This window comes from Canis lupus, chromosome 3 (assembly GCF_048164855.1).
Source record: "Canis lupus baileyi chromosome 3, mCanLup2.hap1, whole genome shotgun sequence".
Classification (NCBI taxonomy): domain Eukaryota; kingdom Metazoa; phylum Chordata; class Mammalia; order Carnivora; family Canidae; genus Canis; species Canis lupus.
Genome location: NC_132840.1, coordinates 29,109,978 through 29,129,970, shown reverse-complemented (window position 1 = coordinate 29,129,970; position 19,993 = coordinate 29,109,978). Strand labels below are relative to the sequence as shown.

At 52.3% G+C, this 19,993-nt stretch overlaps 1 protein-coding gene across 15 annotated transcripts in view; it reads right to left on the bottom strand.

Annotated features, from left to right (window-relative positions):
- NPHP4 (nephrocystin 4) overlaps positions 1 to 19,993 on the bottom strand; it is a 129,984-nt gene that overhangs the window by 23,705 nt on the left and 86,286 nt on the right. For 13 of the 15 annotated variants that reach the window (XR_012027987.1, XR_012027986.1, XM_072819907.1 and 10 more), the window contains 4 exons: positions 14,027 to 14,187; positions 10,973 to 11,150; positions 5,452 to 5,577; positions 2,712 to 2,923 (listed from right to left, as the gene is read on the bottom strand). Coding sequence is in view for 13 of the 15 variants with exons in the window: in XM_072819907.1 (XP_072676008.1) it covers positions 2,712 to 2,923; positions 5,452 to 5,577; positions 10,973 to 11,150; positions 14,027 to 14,187 (677 nt within the window). In the remaining 2 variants the exon portion in view is untranslated. The remainder of the gene's footprint in view (positions 1 to 2,711; positions 2,924 to 5,451; positions 5,578 to 10,972; positions 11,151 to 14,026; positions 14,188 to 19,993) is intronic. The other 2 variants (XM_072819910.1, XM_072819913.1) reach the window with 1 other exon arrangement.

Genomic DNA, 19,993 nt, shown 5'->3' with positions numbered 1-19,993 from the left:
CTTTAATTTCTCCCTGGGGATTTGAAAACGGGATGGTATTTGTGCTTATATTTGAGGCCTCCCCACACAGACAGAGATGATTAGAGCTTCTTGATGGAGTGCGGGTCACTCCCAGTTTACCATGGACCAGGTGGTGAACAGCCTCAGGGAGAGTCAACATGATCCTGGGGGTTGTGAAGGGGAGACTCCTTGCCTGTCCTGTGTCCTGCCACACCACAGAGGAGGCTGTCGGGAAGCCTGGCACCCCACAGGACATGGGGTGACTTCTCCGATATGAACCAGCCAGACATAGCCCTCCCTCTCTCAACCCTTCCTTTTGGGATCCACCTGCCTGGAACACCGGGTGTTTGCACTGCTCCTCACCAGTGGTGGGGTTAGTGGGAAGGATCCTGCCTGTGGAGGCGGCCCACAGCCATATGGTGTCACCCAGGCAGCTTGGGTCTGGCATTTGCTCTAGACTCAGTGTGATAAGCACCTCGACAGATAGGAGCCAAGTCTCCAAGATCTGCTTTACCCATCACTAGAGTCATCAGTGACAGAGGTGACACTTGGGTCTCTCCGCCATGCTTCTAATTTCTCAATCAATTCAAAAGGCAGGCAGGCAAAGGGTGAGACACTTATTGGAATCCTCAGGTCCCAACAGGCAGCAGAGCCCAGTGACCAGAGCAGTGAGACTGCTGAGCCTTCTGCTGGGATTTCTGGAAATAAAGCTCTGTCTTCTGTGGCACCTGGCATGGAATGGTGTGAAGCGGGGTTAGTGCTACTATAAGAGACAACCTGGGGGCTGCAGGGAGTGGGCAAGTGGCAGAGGTAGGGGCATGACCCCAGGGGCCTGAAGCAGGGCCCCAGGCCTGCCTGCTCAGTACCAGGCTCGGAGTGCTAGGGCACCTGCTCCAACATGGAATGGCTGGTCCAGAGCCCAGGCCCAGGCCCTGGGGACCCCGTGGCTGCACAGACCTGAGTGCATGGGGCTTTGTCACTGCAACCTCAGAGGAACCCCCTCCCCGCCGGACAGGGAGATGTCCTACAAGCCTTCTCCCAAAGCTGGGTGGGGGGTCAGGGTCCACAGAGAAGGTGCCCAGCACACAGTCTCCCTATGGGTGGGGCTCTGCTGGCATAGGGGCTGACGCTGACCACAGCAGAAGGTGGGACCTGCCACCATCCCGAGTGCCAGACACAGAAAGCCTAGCCACCCTCATGAGAACACTGAGACTGCTGCAAACATATGTCGAGCCCAACTCTGCTCCACCACTTCCCCAAGAAGCCCCCAGATCATCACCACCCCTCGAGCTGTTCCTGACTGCTGGGGGAGTGAGCCACGCACAGCGCTCTTCTCTGTCTTCCAATGAGCAGCCCCCAGGGCCCGAGACCACCAGACTGCACCAGCATGTCAGGGGCCAAGGACCAGCCAGAGGCTGAGCACCACTTCCAGCTCCCGGAGGGCCAACTGACCGCGTAAATTCCCAAACTCTCCTGAAGGCTGAGAGAGCTCTAGGTGCGGAGAAACCACCATCTCCTCCATAAAAACAAGTCACTTTCACCTTAAATTCTCCAGGCCGCTGACCCAGAATATCATGAGAATTTAGTGGAACATTTCCTTGTATTTAGAAATCCAATTACTTCCCAATTCACTGCTGTCATCAGAATGAGGGCTGCGAGCTGCAGAATCTCTACCAGGACACATCAACAGGAGGAAGCCCACCAAGGTAAGAATCGTCAGGACACCAGCACCAAACTCATCAAGGACTGGCAGGGTGCTGGGCCCACCACCCTCCAAGGCGGGGCTGCTGGGGAGCCCGGGGGTGGGGGTGGGGGCAGCATTGCCTAGGGGTCTCTGGGGCCACTAGCCCCAGGGGCCTCACCCTCAGCAGCTGCCTGGCTCTCTTTGAGGAGCACCTGACAGCAGGAAGCCTCCCCAGCTGCTGTGAGCACGAAGGGCCGAGCAGGTTTTGCCTCTATTCAGATATCTGCCTGCCCTAATGTAAAGTGTGATCCTCACCCGTGTGGCTTCTTGATTCCATAAAACCATCAGGTACAACCACCCTCTCCTCCCACATCTAAGCTGTAAATATGGTAGGGTCTTCTTTAGTTTTTTAGCCAAAAATGGGAATTTTTCCAGTCAGAATGGTTACTTGATTTGCACTGATAATTCATGATACGGAAGGCATTCACAGCACTGACCCCAAACCTGGGGGACCCTCAGAATCCCCTGCTGAGCTTTCTTAATAGCCCAGGTAAAGACCCAGGTGCAGCAAACTGGACACAGAATTCCCTGGGGTAGAGCCAAGAATCGGCTTTTGTAAAAACTCTCCAGACTTGAAAACGTTGCTTGGGGGATGCCTGGGTGGCTCAGTGGTTGAGCACCTGCCTTCAGCTCAGGGAGTAATCCTGGAGTCCCAGGATCAAGTCCCACATTAGGCTCCCTGCATGGAGCCTGCTTCTCTCTCTGCCTATGTCTCTGCCCCCCTCCCCCCCCCCCCCCCCCCCCCGGTCTCATGAATACATAATCTTTAAAAAAAAAAAAAAAAAAGGAAAACCTCCCTTGGTGGCTGAGAGGGTCCGTTTCCCATACATTCCACAAGTAGGATTTGGGAGAGAGAGAGCGAGCCACAGGGGAAGAGAAGAGAGAGCACAGGCTGCTTTCATTCACAATGACTGTGGCTCTGCACGGGGACACCCGGGGGCAGAGGGGAGGCGGATGGAGCCCTCACCAACATGCTGGCCCCCCAGCAGCTGAGCTCTCCTCTGGACTCTTGAAGGCGCACGGACCTCATCCGCTCCAGCTTGCGCCTGCGGACGGCATCCCCCTCACGGCAAGCACCTTGGGGCCCCTTGCTCCCATGTTGCATGTGGGTGAACAGCATGGCGGCCAGCTCACGGTCCACGTCAGCCAGCTTCTGTGCTTGGACAACATTTTTTACTGCTAGAAGGTTCAAAGAGAGAACAAGAGGTTAAGGCAGAGTCTACATTCTTTAAACAGACCTGGCAACAAGCTTCCAGCCACCTCACCCAAGGAGGGAGCTCAGCAGGCAACCTGCCCTTTCCTGCACCTTCTAAGATGCTGATAAAGATGGTAATCCTATAGCCTGGTCTATACAGTGTCCCCCCCCTTTACCAGCCTTTCAAATAAAAGGATTCTGATCCTTAGAGACAAATTCATACACCATTGGATAACTTTCCAGAGGAAAAAAAAAAAGTCAGTGTTCTAGAAGCTGATGCTTTCTGGATTCCCAAGGGCCTTGCCACCCTGACCCAGGACCACTAGCCCTGTCACCCTCACCCAGGACCACCGACCGTGCTCACAAAAGCCCCCACCAGCGAGAGCCTCCTGATACAGGCACCACTGAGCAATCAGGCCCACGGCCCCACCAGGGCCTCAGACGCACTCGTGTGCTCAGGTCAGGAGTCAGGGGCTCTGATGAGCTGCTCACTTGGCCTGAAGCCCCCTGAGCAGCTCAGGGGGGTGGGGTCCAGACTAGGCCTGGCTCCCAAGCTCATGCCCCTGTCTCTGCCACCAGCTGCCTCTAGACAGCCTGGCCCCCTGGCACTGACTCCTCTGGGAGACTATGCTCAAATCCTGGACACACACAAAAGCCATGTGGGCAAACAGAAGCTGAAGCAGGCCAGACACCAGCAGGCAGAGGAGCTGCATTTTCTTCAGGTGATGAAGCCACACGCGGCACATGGCCATGTCACAAGCTGACACACGAGATTCACAGACCACCACTCAAGCCAGTGCAGGCAGGCAGAAGGTGCACCCCAACTTAGCACTGGCCCTTCCTGACCCTGAGGTACCAGCAGTGCCTACAGGAAATGGGTTGCCGTCCTGAATCTGCCAAGGGGTTGCACATGGTCACCGCATCTCCAGCCTCCTACTGAAGGCTCCATGTGGTGGTAAAGCAGTCCTTCCCCCGGGCTCGCCCACCTCGTCCTCTGTCACATGGAACAACAAGTGCTATTTCCATGTTCCTCACCACCATTTTAAAGCTGTTCAACTGCTTTTCAGATACCATGAGTCAGTTTAGACAAGTAAAATGCCACCCCAAAAAGACTGTTTTCACGTCTCAGGTGCAAGCATGCTGAGTGGGCAACCCCGCCTAGGTTGGGTTTGAGAGGCCCGGGGGAAGGGGCCAGGGCAGGAGACAAGCAAGGCTAGGGGTAAGCCAAGGAGCTCACATGTCAGATTGCATCACTCTGCTCCAACAAAATCAGAAATGAAATCTCCACACTGCTCAGAGCCTGGAAGCACTTTCTAAAACTCTGTACAACTTCCTACTTGCCAAGCCTGCCCTGTGGGGGAAGACAGGCTCTCTGATGGAGCACCCCAGCCTCTGTCTTTGACCAAACAGGGAGAGAGGAACCAATGACTCCAGAGACTCAATTCTCTCAACAAACCCTCACAGGTTACAGCACCCTGCATTTCGGGCAGAGCCCCTGACCTGCTGGGCCCTGAGGCCGTGGCTTTCACAAATACTCCCTGCCTGTTCTTGGGACAGCCAGGGATGGATGGGCCCTGGCCCCAAAGTGGGAAATCCAGATTCTCACCCAAGTTCACCTCCCTCTGCCACACAATTAGGCAAGTCACCTGACCGTCTCTGCCTTGGTTTCCTTAACACTAAACAGGAGAACAGACTCTCAGCCTGCCGGGATCATGGACCTTAGGCCCGTCTGAGCATCTGAGCCTCCAGGGCCATCTCCCAGAAGAACATTTGAGCACCCACAAAGTCTGGGCTGGAGTTTCAGAGAACTCTCGTGGGGTCCTGGAGGCCTCGCGGCTCTCACCAGCCACGTCCAGGGGCCTCCCCTCCCTGGGCACAGACAGGTTCAAGGACAACAGTATCCGAGGACCATCAACACAGGAAGCTCGAGGTAGCTGCAGATCCACATGAGATGGCCTGCAACATGGTGACACTACCCAAAAGACCCAAAGGGCACACCCCACTTTGCATCCTACCTACAACTACTTTGGGTCATTTAATGGGATGTAAATCTTTGGATGCCCCCTGCTGTGAAATTCTGCAAGCCCAGGCCTTTATCTCTCAGGCTCCGTGACTGGTTTACTCCTCCTCACCCCAACATAGGGACTTCAAATCGGTTTTTAAAAACCAGTGTTTGTTCATCCTAACCTTTTCTTCATTTTTTGCTCCCCTGCAGATGGGCAGCTAACCAAAAACCGATCCCCTCGAAGGATTATTGTCAGCCCAGACAGCTTCCACAGAGCCCGCTCTAGAGTGTCCCGGGTATGACACACATGCTTAACCCACCCAGCCCAAGGGGCCACTGAGGCAGGGCGCTGAGCTGGACACAACAGCCCCCACTCCCGTCCCCAGATCACACGTGTACCTGCATGCACACAGACACACACGCAGCCTTCCACCTCTTACTCCACCCCACCCCCATGTCAATCACAGCTACACATGGCCCACCTACCCCAACCCGCTCCCCACTCACATCTCGGACCCCCGCGCGAGATGAGACTGCCTCCCTCGAAGTGTCTGGCTCCATCATTCGAAATGACCCGTGACCTGGAAGGTGGCAATGAGCTGGAATCTCTCACTCTCTGCTCACACACATGACCTAAATTAAAAACATCCCAGTATAAGGTATTAACACCAAAAAGAAGTGTGATGGGACACATCCATGTCCCCTGGAGGGAGTTCTGGGTTTCCAAGGGCCTGTCCATACCCCCTGGCCTGCTAACACCCCAAAACTGCACTCTGGTTCTGAGTCTGCTTGGCAGTTGAGAGGTGACGGGCAGGCGGGTCCTCTCGTACATGGGCAGTGGTGTCTGCTTTCCCACGGGGGTTAAGGCTGCAGGTACTCAGGACACTTTTTCACACACACTCAGTTCCTGGTCTCTGGAGCAGCCTAGCAGCCCTGCGACGTGGGGCAGCTCACACATTCCCACGCCAGCCTTTCCAATGTCACCCTGCTCATGGAAGGCCCTTGGGCATGTCCGCAAATGTCTGACTTTAAACATACTTGAAGGTAAAAGAGCCTCTGCAAGCTAGAATCTTCAGGAGCTGTTTTCACACAGAAGCCTTGGAGAGAAGCATGCAGCCTAGAGGGCCAAGCACAAGTCCAGAGGCAGAGCACACAGCACACCTGCCCCGGCTGAACGGGAAGCAGTGTCCCACTAACCAGCCAACATGTGCAAGGCTCAGGGGATAAGAACTGTTTGCCTGAAGAAATGCCTCTCCTAGGAGGACAGAATCATACCCTCAGGACCCGTGACCTCTCTCTGTGGACATGACTCCCAAGAGCACAGCTGAAGTCAGATTCCAAAATGAACCCAAGTTCCAAACACAAATGCTCATGCTGTGGGCTTCCATGATTCCAGCAGGATGGTGGTGATCTTTCTGGGAGCTATTAGAACAGGTACCCCTTCCCCTGGGTGCTCGTCTCCCGCCTCTCTGCGTCTCCTCCCACCTGGCCTCCACTCTGCCCTGCTCAGCTTCATCCGCCTCTGCCTCTGTCCTGTGGGACAGTCTGGGTGCAAGAGCAAGCCCCCCATCACAGCCGTGGGCTGGTCCTCAGCAGTGGTGACCAAGGTGACATTTTCATATCCAGCTGCCTAGCAGAAATGTCTTCCTCCCGACTGGTTCTGAGCTGAGCTGGGGAAGGGAATGCCTATGCTGCCAGGGAGGTCTCTGCCCTGCTGCCAATGGGGGCCGCCCCTGCAGACCCCAGGGAATGGCAGCTGGAGCCCCCCAAGACATGGGTGTGACAGCTGACCGTCCCTTGGCATTGTGGAAAATGCTGGATTCAAAAATGAGAGACTGACACCACCTCTGGCCAAACCAAGAAGTGATTTACTTGGCATGGCTTAAAGCCTGGCCACAAACAGGTGAGCAGAGTCCTCCCCTAGGGACTTCCATTCTCATCATTTTCAAACTCCCTTGGTCATCTTGAGCGTTTTCTGAGCATCTCAAATCAGGCTGGCCTTCCCCCAGCCTTCCTGCAACAAGAGCCACTCCTGGTTATCTGCCCTTCTGCCTGCTAAATGGTGTTCACAGCTCAGCCAGTAGCCCTGGCAAGCGCCAGAGCATCAGCTGTCATCCACGCTCCCCGTCAGGAAGACCACTGTCGAGGGCCTTCCCTGACACAGCACCACACTCCGGGAATGGGGAAGCATGGAGCCCAAGCACCCACCCACCACAGGCAGAGAAGTCGGCTCCAAAGCCCAGGTTCGCCATGAGACTCCAGATGGCAGGCCTGTCTCCTCTGTAGCAGGTTCCTTACCTGCCTGGCCACTGTGGCCAGTGACCATCCTACCTGGGGTCTCTGCCTAGGGTAACCTCGGTGCCAGCCTGGTCTCTTGCTCTTCTGCCCCTACCTGGACGTCGGCTCTATATGTACAGCATACACTTGGACCTGCAGGCCCAGACTTCCGGGCAGACACCCTGTCGGCCACTCCCACCCCTCCCTCTAGCCCTGTGTCTTGAGAACAAGCTTCTTGAGCCCAGATGTTCTCAGCCTCTGCTCTGTTGAGAAGCACGGAACACTTCTCCACAGGGGTCTGCCCGCCACCCACCCACAGCTGCTTCTCTGCTCTTCCCCTCCAGATGCAGGGGCTGCAGTGTCTTCTGCCAAACATGGTCATCTCAGCATCACAAGGTAATAAAGCTCGTCCCCAAGAGTCGAGCCTGGTGTTAACACCCCTTCACTGGGATCAGCTGCTCACACCTCGGGGCCTGCTTTGTCACCTGAAGCCCAAGAGGAGCAGAATTCAAGGCAAGACAGGCTCTCATACTTGCTCATCCACCCATTCATGAACCTCTCATCACCAGGCCAGGTCACTGTGGCTGCTGCTGGGTGAGCATCACAGCAGGAACCAGGATGTCCCTGAGAAAGCCCCCAGGTCCCTAGGGGGACAGACAAGCCAGTAGGTGGACAGGCAGGGACAGAGAGCCTGGCTAAGTGGGCAGGAGACAGCCAGCTAGTGCCAGGGCCCAAGTCCCAGCACTGACACTACTTGCTCTGGTCCTACCCTGATTTCCAGGTGAGAGGGGAACAAAGCACCATCTGGCCCCAGCTGCACTCAGTTCCTGCCATGAGCTCAGAGACAGTCCCTGCTCCTGGCTCTCAGCTGCTTCTTCCCAGTGAGGGCAAACAGGGCCTGCAAGCTCTCCATCCCACCCTGAGGACCGGCTCCATCTGTCACCTGGCAGGGGGCACATACCACCTCCACTCACTGTTGGGGACAGCGGATTCATGCCACACCTGTGGGAACCTGGGGACCCTCCGTAGCCTTCCCTGAAGCACAGGCAGGGAGGCATTCACCATGTCAAGCTGAAATGCACGCAGCCTACCCTTAGCAGGCAACAGCTCTAGGGGGAGGGACAGGAACCAGGGAAATGGCTGCAGATCCGGATCTGGTGCAGACGGGTGCACTGCCAGGGCACACAACCGGGGTGCATGGCCGGCATTGTCAGAGCCCAGGCTCTCAGGACTCACGGCTGTCATCGCAGCATGTGGGACCAGCAGGACCATGTAGTCCCCTCCAGACAGACAAGGGCCATCCCTGAGTGTCACAGTTTCCTCTAACAGTATTTGCACTCAGAGCGTGGGTTCGTGTGGAAGGCTGCACAATAAGCTAGATCAGGGCAACATACACATGCTTACTCTGGGCCTGGATGTGGTGAAGGTGCTCACTTCTTCAGGGCACCATCTGCAATCTCAAGTTGCTGTGGGCTTTCTTACCCTTCCATGACACCGGGGTTAAGCTGGGGACCCACACATTTGCTGTGGGAGCGGAGACTCCCTCCAGATGAGCAGGGTTCCTGACTCAGCTGTGCAGCTACCTTCATTCCACGGTGGCAGCAGAGCACATCACCCCGTCTGACCCCAAACCCAGGCTCCCTGTCCACACCACCCAGCTCTCCTTCAACCCTGAGAATATGGTGCCAGGGGTCAGGGCAGCCCCTTGCTCCCCTGAGGAGCCCTGGAAGGGCTGCAGATACAAGTGACAATAGCTCCCCGATGAACCACAGCCACACCGGGATCCCGGGGACAGAAAAGCACCAGAGACACTGCAGTCTTGTCTGCAGGGACCATCGCGGAACCTAGAAGCCACCAGGCACAAGCACCCCGCCGCCCCCTTCCTATGGCAGATTCATGGGAGATCTGGGCTCAGAGAGGGCACCTCGTTCTGCAGCCTCACACTTGACAGCATACACTGGGAGTGCAGAGCCATGGAGCGCCGTCCAAGGCAAGGCCACGCCAGGCCCATGATGCTGTCCTGACCCTGCTTCTGTCCCCTGAAGCTCACACAGCCTCATCCAATATGCAGGCCTGCACCTGCTGCTTGGTTCTAAACACCCAGTTTTAAAAAAGAAATACAAGACACAATGCCATTTTTTGTTTTTTGTATTTTTTTTCAAAAAATGCAAAATTTACAGAGGAAACCAGACCATGGCTGTATGGACAGTGAGCTGCTCGCGCTCGTCCTTTGTCAATCCCCCTCCGCTTTGGCGCCTCTGGGCGGGTGTCTCTGACTCTCCCCCGTGCGCTATCGCTCCCTTGCAGGCAAAGTATGGAAATGACAATTTAAGATAACGTATAATAGAGCTAATCTTTCTTCTGAAGATAAGATTTAAAGCGCGGAGTCACTGCACATTTGTGGGCTGTGAATAAATATAAAAATAACCAATGCAATCTCAGAAGCAGAACGCTTCTTGCAGCTCCCTCACTCATAGGAGCTTCTGAATGATGTCTGCTTCTCACATACAGTTCCTTTTTTTCTCCAGAACCTAATTGAGTTTTGCTGTTTCCATATTGTCTGTTTTCAAGGCGGCCTCGGATCTTACAATTGTCAACAAGCAGGCAGAAACCTCCAGCCTAACTTAACGAGTATGCACGCCTCCTGCTGCTGCGGCCGCCCCAGCCTGCCCGCCTCCAAGCTGCCCGCACGAGTGCATGTGGCCCATGGGGCTCCAGGCTTTAAAGCCAGCCTGGGCTTTGAGGAATGGAAAATTCCCCCATAAACCATGAGAGGTTTGAGTCTCATCTAGACAGACATGGCTCCAGAAACCTCAAATGGCTTGGTTTCGTCCTGCTTTCCATTTCACCCCAAAAAACCTCAATCCTTCCATAGTCTCCTCAAGAGAGACTGAGTGGGCTTGTCCCCTGGCCCCACAGGGGCTCACTCCAGGCCCCTACCCAGTGGGAAGCACAGGAAGACATCTCAGGCCCCATATCCCCTGTCGATCAGGACCTCCGTGGAGCCCCCAGAATGGCCAGCCAACTCCACTGTAGCCACAGCCAGCCCCATACCCTGCCCCAGGCATGTGAACAACAGCGCACAGGGCTGCACTCAGTGTCTGAAGAGTGACCCTCAGACATCATTATATGTATGGTCAGAGTATAGGCTCTAAAGAAGTGTGTTTCTCTGTTCCCTTATGCCCAAGCTGCATCAAAGTTGAGAAACATTTTGCTTTCCTGTCCTATGATGAAGTAGGCTCATAATCTAGATGAAAATCTCTCCTGGAACCAGTCATTTTATCTGAGGATTTTCATAGAGATGTCACATAGACAACACCAAGAAACAAAATGTGGACAAGACTGAGATGACTAATGATTCCAAGTCCTGATCAGAAACCAAGAACACCAAACAACTAGTGCCAAGACAGGCTCAGGGGTCAAGGACAGATCTAGTGGTCAAAGACAGGTCCAGTAGTCAAGGACAGATGCTCAGTGGTCAAGGACAGGTGCTCATGGTCAAGGACAGATGCTCAGTGGTCAAGGGCAGGCCAAGTAGTGAAGGACAGATGTTCAGTGGCCAAGGACAGATGCCATATGATCAAGGACAGATGCTCAGTAGTCAAATAGTAAGAGTTTTTCTGAATTCCGGTTGATCATATGATGCCCACAATAGGACCACTGCCCTGAGGGAGCTCATGCACCAACTGGGAAAATGAGGGGCCACCCAGGAGACAGCATAAGACCAGGTAAAGCTGCCAGGGACTCTTACCCACGTTGGCCAACGTCAGGTGCAGCCAGCCCTTTACCACTGTGTAGACACCGATGGGCTTGACACAGCCAAATCTGGTCACATCTCCACTCACCACCACATCCTGTTCATATTCAGTCGCCACGACCTCAAGCTCATGCAGGACCTGCACAGCCGGCCGGCCTTGGCGGAGGAGATGCTGCAGAGAAAAAGGCACCAGTCAGAGGGTAGCCAAGGTAGAGCCCATCTTCTACTGAAAATCTACACTCTTGATATTGGGTCTTTCCCACAAATTCTTCAATTAAGTGCACCCCAATTCACCCACTGAGAAAATATCATGGATGCACAAACAGGCCTGGCAGCCACCCTCCTGGAACCCCTTCTATGGGGAGAACAATGGGAAATGAGCAATAGGAGAAGGCTGGGAATGCTGAGCAGACCCCATCTCCCAGTCAGTGAGAGCTTCAAGAAGGAGGTATGAACCAGGCCGGGGATGCTAAGGGCACACTAGGCCCAGGGTACAGAGCAGACCCCCCACACCCGGGGCCAGGAGCATCAGGCTTCAGCATGGCTGAAAGACAGGTGAGGCCTGGTTGTGGAGGTCCACATAAGGCCCAGGTTGGTCAGAGCCGGCAAGAGCAGATCCAGGACAGGCCTCCTAAACCCAGTGCTTTCTGCTAATCCAGTTCACCCCTCAGTGCCCTGCCTGAGCCTAAGTCATAGTGAGGCCTGCAATGGCCTCTTCCTGGGAGGCCTTGGGAAAATCACCTGACCTTTCAACTAGTGCTTCCCACTCACAAATGGGCATGTGGAGGTCAGACAAGCATCCCAACTTCTGGAATTCTTGCACTTCTACTACAGCAAACATGCCCAGCTCTGGGAGTGGAAGTGCCCCAAATGACCCCTCTGTAGTGGCTCTGGCAGCTTCTGGTTGCTTCAGGAGGATGAGGACCTGGCCGGACTCCCCAGCCACCCACCCGCCTACTCTGCGTGCCGAACCTCCCACACAGGCACACCTCTGACTCAGAACCACACTTCTGATGAGTTCTCATCTGGGGAGGGCAGAGAGTGACGGTAATAAGCACAAGCTTCCAAGTCAGAACTGGGCTAAAAGGCTGGGTCTGCTGTGGTCCGCGTGACCGTGGGCCTGTCTCTCAGCAGCACATGAAGACAGTGCAGTACAACTGGGCTGAGGACACCGTCCACGAAGTTCAAGAGCAATCAGATGCCGTGGCAACTGTCACTATTGTCCTAACAACACCCTTGTAGCCTTGGGAATGAGCTGAAGATTGGGCAAAATGTACGTCCAGATGTTCACTGCAACATTGCTCATGGGGAAAAAAAAATCACTCAGTGCCCAGCAACGAGAGCAAGTGAGACGAGTCCTAGTGTATCCATACCTTCCAGAAAATGTGCCTACCCAAGGCACACAGCTAGTTCAGCACCTGGAGTTAACAGGCGGTTCTCTCTTCTTACCTCATCTCCCATCTCTTCTATATAAATTATTAAGGTAAAGACCTTATTTTTAAAAAGTAAAATTTAATTTTAGTTTATCCAAGTTAAGTGTCAATAATCACAACAGCATTTGTTTCAGGGGCTCTTTGTGGAGGACAATCTAGAGTAACGTCATCTCCAGGGACACAGGGACACCGGGCTCCGCAAGGGATGAGGCAGGAGCCACAGCGGGTCCCAAGGTAACATGGGCTCCTCTCTGCCCCTGCAGTGCCCTTCCTCCCCCCACTCCTACCTCCCTCTTCCCTCCACTCCCACTTCCCCCACTCCCTCCTCCCTCTATCCCTCCCCATCCCTCCTCCCCCATTCCTTCCTCCCTTCACTCCCTCCATCCACCTTCCCTCCTCTCTCCATCCCTCCTCCCTCTATCCCTCCACTCCCTCCCCTCATTCCATCCTCCCTCCATTCACCCTCCCTCTTCCCTCCATCTCTCCTCCATCCATCCCTCCTCCTCCATCTATCTCTCATCCCTCCTCCCCCACTCCCTCCTCCTTCCATCCCTCCTCTGTTTATCCCTCCACTCCCTCCTCCCGTTTTTCCTCCCTCCATCCCTCCTTCCTCTATCCTTCCTCTCCCTCCTCCCTCTTTTCTCTCCTCCCTCACTCCCTCCTCCCTCCATTCCTCACCCTTCCCCCCACCCCCATCCCCTCAATGCTCCTTCCATTTGCTCATTCCCAGCTACACAGCACCATGCCCACTGTGGGGGTCATGACTGCACTGAAGATGAAGAGCAGTCCCATTCCTACCCTCTAGAACTTTCACCAGCCAGCATCAGAGACAGACAAGCAATGGCCACGATGACCCCCTGGAGTTGCACGGTGACCCAGAAAGGCCCAAGGGACCAGGGTGAGGAATGAGAACATCAGCCAATATCTACTGGGTGCTCACCACGGGGGACCCCTGCCCTCACTCCTCCTGCTCCCCTGGGGGCATCACTCCTGAGGGGTAGACACTGAATCGGGTGGAGGAGGGATGGTACAATCCAGGTTAGCCCTCAGAGGGAAGAGGGGAAGCTGTGTCCTCTCCCACCTCCGTCCCACAGCCGGGACATCGCGTCCCCAGTCCCTAGCCCAGGAGCTGCGGTGTAATTACACTGACCCTCTGGGTAGAAGCCCCAGGAAGAATCTTAAATTAACATATGGATTTAGGTTTTAGTGTAGGAGGAAGATGGAAAGCACAATTAGAGAAAGAATTAGATTCTAATTACAATTAGAAAAGCAGAGTTGAAGTAACAGATAGCAGGCACCAGGTGATCTCTGCACACCCAATCGATGACTCATCCTACCCTCTGTGGGCCAGGCCCCTGCTCTCACTGGTGGGGGGCAGAGGCAGAAGGGGACTGCACCTGTGGTCAGTCTGTAGGAGGAGCTGATGACTGAGGAATAATCTCGCATTACACAGCTGAGACTCTGGGAAAATCTTTTCCTTTGGGGAAGGACGGACTTTATGAACAAAGACATCAGATGACAGCCCACACTGGACGAGAACCAGCAACTGAGCAGACCCCTCCCCCCCCCAGGAGGGACACCCCACCCTAACCAGCCCGCTGCAGAGCACTGCCACCTTCATCTGGACGGCCGCAGATCCCACGAGCAGCAAGGAGTCTCCATCCCAGATGTCGATCTGGAGGGTCTGAGCAGCCATGTAGTGGGTGAACCAGCGCTGTTCTCCGGGTTTCAGGAACCCAGGTTCCACCAGGTACTTGAGTTGAAAGCCAGGTGTCCCTGTTCAGAGAGGCCCCGAATGAGCCCAAAAGTGATTTGAGTCATTATCATCTTCACATTTTGAAGAGACTCCTGCTGTGGTCACAATCACTAATTTCTGCTTCCGTCATAACTACAGTTTAATAAACACATTAATCAAAAATATCATAAAACATCCACATTTACAAAATACAGAGTCGTATGCAGAAGTCTACATTTCTTTCCAATACATACAATGAACTCCTCCCAGAATACCCCAGGGAAGAATCTTGTGAAACAGTCTATCCTGAATGGGGACAGATATCCTGACGGGGCTGCCCAGGGAGGTCATTATTCTGTGTGCAGGGTTTAAGGGGAAACATGGTCTGCCGTCAAAAGTGGGACAGCACACATGAGCGCACGCGCACACACATGGAGCTCAGGCTAAGGTCAGGCTGAGCTGCCCTCACACAGCACCCCCCAGCGGCCACTACCAGGTCATCTCTGAGACAGCTTCTCCAGGTGGCATCACCCTCGATTCTAAACTGACAAAAACACCACTAAAATCATTAGTTAAACATTTCCCCCTTCCCATCAATAACCTATTTTCAGGGGCACCTGGGTGCCTCAGCGGTTGAGCATCTGTCTTTGGCTCAGGTCATGATACCGGGGTCCCAGGATAGAGTCCCACATTGGGCTCCCTGCATGGAGCCTGCTTTTTCCTCTGCCTATGTCTCTGCCTCTCTCTGTGTGTCTCTCATGAATAAATAAATAAATAAAATCTTAAAAAAAAAATATTTTCAGAGCCTCTGACGAGTAGAATACTACCATGTTTACTCAGCATTGGGAAGCGCGACCCAAGTCAGTCTCTGCCTCTAGCCACCTCAGCCCCTGGGGAGCGGGGTGGGGGTGGGGGGCACACAGTCATGAACGTCCCCTCTCCTCTCAAGACTAGAACAGTGCTTCTAGTTGAAGGAGGGAAGCGGGTTGGGATGGGACACAGCACCACTGAGGGCCTCGCATGGGCCTACGGGACTAAGCCAGGACCAGTTGCCATAGGCCTGGCTCCGACCACAGTGAGAATTCACAGGGACACCTCATTAAGGGAGCCCAGCAATAAGGAATCAGGAAAAAGGCTCAGAGAGGGGGTGGTAATGACATCATGCAGCGGCAGGCCAGTCCTTAGTATCACATATCCAGTGACCAGACAAAAGTCACAGGGCCAATGGAGGCCAAGGACACCTACCACCCTTGCCCCAGTGCCACCCACCAGCTGAGACCTAAAGTGGCCTGTGACAACTGGTCATTCTCAGGACACCGCCTAAATAATGGGAGCCAAGGCTGGCTCCTTAGATGCATGGTGAGGACCAGACAAAGACCTATAAACACCCAAGACCCTGCTCATGGCCCGAATGGTATGGCACCCCATACCAGGCCCACCTGGGCTGCAGGAGAAGGAAGAGCTCAGCCACTGGCTTCTACACTGGTCATACTTCTGATTCGAGGAGACAGAACAGGTTTGACCTCTGTGGGCCAACTTCCCAAACGATGCCTACAGACACCAGCCTTGGGAGCTCCATACTCCACCTCCAGCATCGCCCAGATCCACAGACCCTCCATCCAGAGTTCTACCTGCTCCCCAGTGACGCATGTCCCAGATGGACCCTCCATCCTTCCCACACCAGCTCCTTGTTACATCGTCCCAAAGTACTTCCTTGGCACCAGACCCTTGCAACGCCCATGCTAGGCTGGCTCCCGCTCCACCACCACTGCATCCACTCAGCTGCCTGGCCCTTTGGCACACCATTAACTCACACTCATCAAATAACTGCAGTGCCCCCAGCATGTGCACCAAGCACCACGCAGGGATAACTTGAGAGAGAAGGACGGACAGGGAGGGTCCCCACCTGATGGAGCTCATGGTCACAGGATAACACACTCAGCCCAGAGCTAATGGCGTGCTGAGTACCTGGGGGAGGCATGTGGGGCTGTGGGGGCCATCCTGGTCTGGGCCCAGCCTCAGGGCTCTCATGCTGGAGGCTCCCAGTTCCTCCTGCCACAGGCTTGGGCCCCTTTACTTCTATCCAGCTCTGACAACCGGCTCCTCAGTGGCCTTCCCTGAGGTCCACACTCCCTGCAGTCCATCCCACTACACAGCCAAAGCATCCACAAAGGGAACCCTGTGTCCTCCATCCTGCTCAGAAGTGAGCAATGATACTGACCATCTACTCACACAAGACAGACCTCAGGGGCAGTGGCACCTCCCCAGGGTCCACTCAGGTTCCCAAGCTTACCTCCCTCACCCCCTCTCAAACACCAAGCCCCAGCCCAGCTGGCTCCATTCTGAGCCTCAGTCCAGCCACACCCCCACATCCAAGTGTGGTAGGTACTCTTCCTCCGGTTGGATGGTCCTCAGTCTCCATCTCTCCTTCATGACCCACAAACACCCCTACTCTGCGAAGGCATCCACAACTTTCACAGATGACAGGCACTTTATACCACTATGGTCTACAATCCACAATGAATCCACAATGAATATACAGCAGCTGGGAATATCTACACACCATATGACAAAGCAAAAATCTAGAGACGCAAGGAGAAACAGATAAAAACATAATAATAGGAGAGATCAACTAATCACTTTGTTTCAGGGCAGGCCAAGAGGGCAATAAACAACAGCATGGAAGGCCAGCCAAGATAATCCATCACATAGAGCGTATACATGTACATATGACACCATTCCCTGCTAACATTGAATATATCTTTCGAGTCTATCTGGAACATTAATAAAAATTAACTATATACCTGGCCACGAAGAAAACCTGAATATGCTCCAGAAGGTGAAAATAACACAAACAATATTCTCTGAATACAATGCAACAAATTAGAAACTGGAAACAATTTTTTAAAAACTAATTTACAGCTTACTTTTAAATAACTTGATGTCAAATGGAAAACAAACTCCAGGGCAGCCCAGGTGGCTCAGCGGTTTAGCACCACCTTCAGCCCAGGGTGCAATTCTGGAGACCTGGAATCGAGTCCCACATCAGACTCCCTGCATGGAGCCTGCTTCCTCCTCTGCCTCTGCCTCTGCCTCTCTCTCTGTCTCTCATGAATAAATAAATAAAATCTTAAAAAAAAAATCCAAACAGATTTTCTACAGAATAATGAAAATACTACTTATCTGAATCACCAAAGCATAAAGCTGTAATCAAAGGAAAATTCATAGCCTTGAATACTTTGCATCCACAAAAACAAAAGAATTAAAGTAAGTGAATTAAGCAACTCAAATTAGAAAAATAACACTGAAGAATACAAAAAAAAAAAAAAAGGCAAGAAAGATAAAGATGAATATTAATTGGTTAGAAAATAAGAAAAGAGCAAAACCTGCATGAATGTGTCTTTGGAGAGTCAGGGAAGCAGGAGTGAGGACATGAGAGGATGCCCATATCCCTGTCCCATGTCCCATTAGGGCAGTTCTCCCGAGGTTAACCTGGATTCAGCAGAACCCCCATAAAGGGCAAACAGTTTCACATGGAAAACCAACCCAGCCAGAATGTGGGGTGGTGGTGGGGCTGCAGGGAAGAAGAGCATGGTGGAGTGGAGGGAAAGCTGTAAGAGCAAAGTTGCACCTCTAGCTCCACAGCACACCCACTGAGTGGACAGGTGGTCTAATGCAGAGCTTGGCAAACCACAGCCCATAGGCTGATTCAGCTGTAAGCTAAGAAGAGCTTTCACATTTTTAAAGGGTTGTTAAAAAAGAAGATTCCAGAGAGAACATATATAACCCAGAAAGTCTGAAATATTTACTATCTGGCCCTTAACAGAAATCAGTCTGCCAACCTCTGGTCTAATGAAACAAAATATAAAATCCAGAAATAAATCTGAGCCATAAAAAAAGGGTATAAGGTAAGGGTGGCTCTCAAGTCACTTTAGAAAAAGATGGACTTTCTTCTAATAAATGGCACTGGGTCAAAAGAACAGACGTTTGAAAAAAAAGATAAACCTGGACTCCTATGTTCCATAGCACAACAGGACAAACTACAAATGGACCAGAAGTCTCATGTAAAAAATGAAACCTATAAGGCCCCTGGAGAAAACGTGTGTGGATCTCTTTATGAACCAAGGAGAACACCTTCGCATCCATGACTCAGGAATTTAGAAGCAATAAAACTAAAGACCACCACATTAAATGGCATAACAGCAAAATTTTATGGGGTACCTGCAAGTCTCAGTCTCAGGGTTGTGGTTTTGAGCCCTACCCTGGATGGAGAGATTACTTAAAAATAAAAATCTTGGGATCCCTGGGTGACTCAAAGGTTTAGCGCTTGCGTTCAGCCCAGGGTGTGATCCTGGAGACCTGGGATCGAGTCCCACATGGGGCTCCCTGCATGGAGCCTGCTTCTCCCTCTGCCTGTGTCTCTGCCCCTCTCTCTCTCTCTCTCTGTCTCTCATGAATAAATAAATAAAATCTTTTAAAAAAAATCTTTAAAAATAAAACTTTACATAGCAAAACACACCAAGAGCAAAGTAAAAATGACCAAAACAGGAGAACATATTTCCAATTTATATCACAAGTAATAGCTAATCTCCCCAAGAAACAGACTTCCCAAAATAGAGGACAGAACAAGAATTGGATTTAAAAAATGGGAAAAAATATGAATAGAGGTTTGCAGATAGACAAATATCCAAGATGCTCAATTTCACTCATTATAAGAGAAATGCAAACTAAAACTTCATTAAGATCTATCTCACATCGATCAGATTATACAAATCCCGAAGTTTATGCCACATTTTGTGGGCAAGGCCCTGAGGAAATAGGCAGCCCCATGCGCTGCAAGCGGAGCTTGGAAGGCCATCGAATGACAGGGGAGTAGCTGACGGCTACAATCTGATTGTTAGTAACGCCCCCCAAACACATGTCCACACACAGAGAACATATAAACAAGGTTACAAGCTACTACATTATCTGAAACTCAAAGCCTGAAAGCAGCCTGAACGTCCATCAGAAGGAGGTTGACCTGAATCAATCACAGGGCACACGCCCAGTGCCAGACGATGTAGCTGTGAAAACAGTGCAGGGGGTCCCCACATGGAGTCAAGCTCAGGACAGAATGTTAATGGAAAAAAGCAAAGTGATAAAAGAGCATATTTGGTATGCTATCTATTGAATAAGGAAATAAGGAGAAATAAAAATACATTTGCTTACTTGCTGAAACAAACAGAAACATCAGAAGGAGAAGCCAGAAACTGGAAGCCTGGTTACCTCCAGGAGGCCCTGCAGGGGGCACATGGTCTAGAGGGTACAACGGTTTTAGACTGTGAGCCATGTAAATATTCCAAGAAATTATACCAGAAGGGAAAGAAAGCCAATAAAAAATTGATAACAAATTGAAATAAATGAATCTGACTGAATATCAAATTGGTAACAGCTCCACAGAGGAAAGCATGAGCTGCAGGGATTCTGACATGCTGAACTAACTATGTCCCCAGCGGGATGTGGTTCCACCCTAGAGAATGCCAGAAACCTCAACCCTCTTCACTCAGCACGCGTGCCCTTAGCAGTAACACTGGCAATGAAATTCTAAAAGTACATTATAGAAATCATAAGGAAAGCAAGCCATATGATCAGGAAGCATGATTTTCAGTATAAGATGGAAAAGATAAAAATAAATTAAGGAAAAAACCCTAAATCTGAATTAGAAATATCAATGTGAACTCATGTTTGAATATATATTCTCCAGCCCTGCCCAGGGAAAGGCCTGGAAGCAAGGCCATGCAGGACCAAAAGTAGCCCAGCCCTCAGTCTCCAAAAGCAAATCCCATGCAGGAGAAGCGGCTGGTCCAG